This window comes from Watersipora subatra, chromosome 3, assembly GCF_963576615.1.
Source record: "Watersipora subatra chromosome 3, tzWatSuba1.1, whole genome shotgun sequence".
NCBI lineage: Eukaryota > Metazoa > Bryozoa > Gymnolaemata > Cheilostomatida > Watersiporidae > Watersipora > Watersipora subatra.
In genome coordinates, this window is record NC_088710.1 from 8,438,201 (window position 1) to 8,444,571 (window position 6,371).

The 6,371-nt window shown below is 35.7% G+C and overlaps 1 protein-coding gene across 1 annotated transcript; it reads right to left on the reverse strand.

Moving 5' to 3' along the window:
• Positions 1-5,223: 5,223 nt before the first annotated feature.
• Positions 5,224-6,009, reverse strand: LOC137390296 (E3 ubiquitin-protein ligase TRIM33-like). Its single transcript, XM_068076631.1, has one exon. It carries the CDS (start codon positions 6,007-6,009, stop codon positions 5,224-5,226), a length of 786 nt encoding a protein of 261 aa, XP_067932732.1.
• Positions 6,010-6,371: the final 362 nt, after the last annotated feature.

Sequence of the window (6,371 nt, forward strand, 5' to 3'; positions counted from 1 at the left end):
ACCGAAAATCATTGCTGTCACTTCAAAATTTACCGTTCGCGATCAATCTTTTTCAACTCCAGATGTAAATATGCAGATTCAGAAAGGGTAAGACAATAAAAGACTGCATAAATCAAATTGAAACATTATTTTTATTGTTTTAAAGTTTTTACTAACTTTTAATTTTGTCAGTTTGAATCGTTACACTCGAATAAAAATGCACATTTTAGGCTGTCAACCGTAGTCAGACAAAAGTTATCATTCAATCTCGATAGGATCATATTCATTCTTAGAGCTGCTCCTGAAGTCTGAAAAGTCAAGAACAGAGTCACTGAACATATTGTTATTGTTTAAAACATGTTTATGACAGTTTATTTGAGTTATATTAAGATGTAGACTTGCTATGCTTTGAAGGATAATTCTCGCGAGAAAAAATTCGAAATTATTGTTTCGTGATTTTCATGTTCATGACTAACTGTACATGTATAAATAATATTCATAACTTTGTATTGTATGTAATAAATTACTAATTTTAGTCAAACACTGTATATTTTGTAATTTCTCTGGTGCAAGTCTAACTTTTTTTTTCAGCAAATAGCAAATAATTTTTTGATTTTTTTGCTGCTTACATATTGATTATGTGTTGCTGCTGTTGCAATTATTTAGTGTTTGCAGATTTAATGTGTGTATGCCAACAAATTCATGTTTTTAGCAGCTCACAATTTTTGATTTTACTGAAAGTATGCCCATGTTGATGGGTATAATTGTGTAACTTTTCTGATTTTTTTTGAAAACAAGTGTTTTGCATGTTTTGCTGTGCAACTGTTCTGTTTGCAACTGTTCTGTTTGCAACTTTAAGTAATGAAGTCAGAGTTATTTAATATCAAAGACTAGTTTAAGTTATTTTACATTATTCGATTACATTTCATTACAATTATAAGTTACATCTGGCCCTTTGAGGACAGCCATTACGCTGATGTGGCCCTCGGCGAAAATGAGTTTGACACCCCTGTAACTACGCCAATTAGTAGCACAATTTGGACCTTGAACATATCTGCAAGAAAACTGCTACAGACATTTACCAATTCGAACAATTTAATTCTACCAGGATCTTTAGAATTGTATGTAAAATGGAAACTGTTGATAGCCATTAAAAGCCTGCTTTTTGACACCACTTTAATAATCATTGATTGATTGACCAATAGGATAAAAGAGTAGGCCTTCTAACGATACTCTTAAGCAAAACCGAGCCAAAAAAATGAATAATGGTACCTATGAACAGAACCAAGCCAAAAACTCTCCAAACATTTTCATTATCATTATCAATATTCATATCCTCATTTAGTATGAGATCCATAACAGCTCAAGTTATAAAAAGCCTTCAATTATCAATATACTTATCTGGCCAGCAATTCGAACTTGGCTTCTCAATCACTTCGCTCATGTTTGGTTGTGAGATTATACCTGCAAAGAGTTACTAAGCCTACATATTATACCTGCCAAGAGTTACTAAGCCTACATATTATACCTGCAAAGAGTTACTAAGCCTACATATTATACCTACCAAGAGTTACTAAGCCTACATATTATACCTGCCAAGAGTTACTAAGCCTACATATTTTACCTGCCAAGAGTTACTAAGCCTACATATTTTACCTGCCAAGAGTTACTAAGCCTACATATTATACCTGCCAAGAGTTACTAAGCCTACATATTATACCTGCAAAGAGTTACTAAGCCTACATATTATACCTGCAAAAAAGGTACTAATCCTACATATTATACCTGCAAAGGGTTACTAATCCTACAAATTATACCTGCAAAGGGTTACTAGTCCTATGTATTATACCTGCAAAGGGTTACTAGTCCTACATATTATACCTGCAAAAGGTTACTAATCCTACATATTATACCTGCAAAGGGTTACTAATCCTACATATTATACCTGTAAAGGGTTACTAATCCTACATACTATACCTGCGAAGGGTTACTAATCCTACATACTATACCTGCGAAGGGTTACTAATCCTACGTATTATACCTGTAAAGGGTTTCTAATCCTACATATTATACCTGTAAAGGGTTACTAATCCTACATATTATACCTGTAAAGGGTTACTAGTCCTACATATTATACCTGTAAAAGGTTACTAATCCTGCATATTATATCAACGAAACCACCAAAAAATAAAAGTTAATTCAGCAAAACTTTACAGCAAACTAAGGCATGGCACGACAAAGATAGAGCAGAGCAGCTGCAAGACGATCGGTAGCGAGTGCCAAGTGTCATGAATGGCTAAAACAAATAGGAAGTGCATGGCAGAAGCTAGGTAAGCTGAAACTACAGATAAAACTCACCCGGAATGAACAAAACAAAAAAACCCTGCCACCTGCTACGGTGACTGAAACCCCAGAGAGGACTCATGCATGCCAACAATCCGACAGGGTTTGCCATCAACGGTAGCAAGGTACATACCTGGTTACTAGCCAACTAGAGCATTTTAACAAGACTTTAACCCAGTAGTTGGACACTGTCAATTACCATTAAAATTTGCTGTAAACCATGACCCAAAAGCCAGTATAAAATAAATCGTAGGTTTTTATGGGGAGAAAGTCTGTAAAATACATCAAATACGATGCACTTCACTGGAGGCATGAAACACCTGTAATTTGTTGCAAAAGCAGCAAAATTCAAAGCTACGCTTTGACAGAAAATATTCCCCCTAATTTGAAGCATCTTCACCAAGGTATTGCTTCTGATTCTGAGCATTTTCTTTCTCATATTCAACAGTATAACAATACAAGTGGTACAAAAATATAACTGATACAAAAATATAACTGATATAACAATATAACTAGTATAACAATATAACCAATATAACAATAAAACAGATGTAACAATATAACATATGTAACAATATGACTGATATAACATAACTGATACAACAATATAACTGATATAACAACATAACTGATATAGCAACTCAACTGATATAACAATATAACTGATATAACATTACAACTGATATAACAATATAATTGATATAACAATATAACTGATATAACAATACAACTGATATAGCAATACAACTGATATAACATTACAACTGATATAACAATATAACTGATATAACAATATATGTAACTGATATAACAATACAACTGATACAACAATATAACAGATATAGCAATATAACTGATACAACAATATAACAGATATAAAAATATAAAGATCTAGATCTTTCTCTGGCCTGCTGTGTTGGGCTCTCATCATGTTAGGGCCCCTCCTTGGCTCCAGTGTGGCTGGGGCTACCTCCAGTTTCTCTGGACAAGTGTGGTAGGCCTTCAGCCTCGCTTCGCTCTAAATTGAAGACTGGCCCTGTCTCTCTACCAGATAGGTGTGGTTGCCCCCGGCCTGTAGGACCTCTGTGTGGCTCTCCAGCTGGTCCGGCAACCTCAGCTCCCATCCCAACATCAGCATATTGGCTGTTTCTCCAGTTGAGGAGTGGGGGTGCCTCGGTATGCTCTCATCAGCTGGGAACTTTGCCATCTGGCAAACTTCGCTTTTCCATCTCTTAAAGCTCGATTTTGCAGCAGAATTTAAGCATTGAACTTGTCCACACTAAAGACTGTTAACAAAGCTGCCTTTAGTTTAGGGTAGTCTTCTTTGATATGATCTTCTAAATGTTTATAAGCAGCAAATGCTGCTCCTGACATGAATTATAGTGGTAAGAATGTTGTAAGATCGTCCACTTTTTGAAGCTTAGCCACCAACTCTAGCTTATCCACCCAGATGCTGAATTCACCGCTTTTACCATTTTCATAGGTCTTGATAAACTCGGATACTTTCACTGACATTTCTACTGCAGTTTTAGAGCCGAAATTGCTTGTGGTTTATTAGAGCAATCACAAATTTCCACCTTGACACTATACGCATGTATTTTCACCAAAGCTGCCTTTAAGGATTAGTTCTAGCTAGAGGTGGAACGAGACAGCTTTTTTAAGTTCGAGATAAGACTCGAGACACTGCCTTGTAAAAATTCGAGACACGAGACAGTAAAATAATGAGCATTTGGTGATGATTTCATTACACTTATATAATTATATCACGTACTAGCTACTTGGTATAATTAAAATTGATAAACCTCTTTTTTTAATTAAATTTTCACTTAGTGTAAACGATTTAAATACAACATTTTAATAGTGATATGCATGTAGTTTTTGTAAACAAAAGTGACACAAACAGCTCTAAAATATCGAAGTTATATATTTCTAAGAATCTTGAGCTTGATTGATAATAATTATTATAAACATATTGCTTTGTACATGTATATTTTACCATCTATTGAATAGGTCTTACTTTTTAATGTAATGTGTAAGAAACCGATAGCCGTCGCTCTACAAAGCAATACCGCGACTAAAAGAACACATGATAACACTTTCATTCTTATCGTTTCATTAGTGTTAAGTTTTGTTTGTGTATTAACTGTAGAATGTGAATTATATTTAAATTGTACTCATGAAATTATGTGAATTACTGTATACATGTACATGTATATTCTTATATTGAACTAACAATAAAGTAAGTTGTTAACCGAACACGGACTATGGTCGACACCGCCTTTCGTTCATTTCTCCGTGTCCGGGCAAGTTTTACTCGCAATTGGTAGTATATAAAAGAGGCCCGAATTTTATGAAGGTCACGATAAAATACAGACATTTTACTCGCAATAGTCTTATTTATAAAATCGGATTATCCGGAGGGTAATTGGATACGACCTGGTATCTGTTTTAAGGATACAGAACCAAACTAAAATATATTAACAGGGCCGTTGTCCGGACTACATGATTAGACTCGGTGGCCAACATAATCAATAGCAACAGGTAGTAACAGACCGGGTATAACTTTAAAGGCAGTTGCCTGCAATCCATTACAATATATGGAGTTGTTGTTACCGCGAGAAACCATGTTTTAATAACCGTGCGCAGGCGGTTTAGTTCTATTTCCTGTCTCGAGTTTGGCAATAGTTAAGACGAGACGGCTCGATACTCGAGACGTCTCGTGTCTCGTTCCACCTCTAGTTCTAGCCACATGACAAAGGGGGTGTTACATAATACAGCACATAATACAATTCAAACTACATCTCTCAGGTGCCTGTGTACTTTGGTGCGAGATTCTTCTAGCTGCCATTTTCTAGTAATCAGTACAGAGCTGTATATGCCTACCTGCTTGGTCAGTCTCTTTTAGTAGTCACGGATACGCTCCTTCAAGTTTTCACTCTCTTCTCTGATTCGTTTAATCTGCTCTTCACAGACTTTTTCAATTAACTCTATCTTTTTCTTACATTTAGCTTCTTCTTTATCCAACATGCGCCAGATCTGCTTGTCTATTATACAAATCTCTGTAAGTTTATCATTGACTAACTGTAATAGTTCATCAAACTCAGTAGTTATCTTCTCTTTAAGCTGACTGAGCAGTATGAAGGTATGTTCTTTCTCTCTACTCGTGCATGCTACTGGGGGTATCTCACATTTATTACAAGTTAGTCTGCCACAGTCATCACAGCCTTTTGATAGCTCCTCATCATGGATCTCGCATGCGACTCTCCTGCTCTTTATGGCTAATACTTCGTAATCTGGTATATCCACAATGGAATGCCCTCTTTTAAACACAATGACATGGTTTTCTTTATGAGTGGTGCAGATCTTACGGCAGCACTGTAAGCAATAGCCAACAGCTAATTGGCTGTCACAGTCATCACATTCACATATCATTGCAGCAGTAATGTTAGGGTTATCTTCTTTGTGTACAGTCAGTTTTACTGTTGGCAGCTTGTCTACATCCTCCTCTGATTCATGCTCTTTGTTACAGAGCGGACAACTCACAACTTTCTGATCTTTGTAATCTTCCTCTAGACATTTTAGACAAAAGGTATGATGACACGGCAGCTCTCTAGGATCTCTCATTAAACTGAATTCCTGATAGCAATATCCACATCTGCTGTCCCTAATCAAGTTCCTGTCAGCCATGATCTTTATTCGTATACAGCACACTACAAGCTGAGACTGTTGAATCAAATTATGTTGTTAGCCTCCTAGATATTGGTGATAAGTGGAGTTTTTGTGTGTTTAGGTTTATATAAAAGACATCAATACTTCTATTTGTATCCTATAGCAACTAGGTATGTAAACCATAGAAAGTCAAAGTCAGATACTAAATCAACCTATTGTGTACTAACGGAAAGCAAACCCAGCTATTATCCGAACTATCAAATTTTCATTTGACGTGTACATATTTTATTTTTGCAGTTGAGACTACTGTAAAATCTTGCTTGAGATGAACTGCTAACCATATATTTCGCTCACCATAAAAATAATATCACATTAACCTC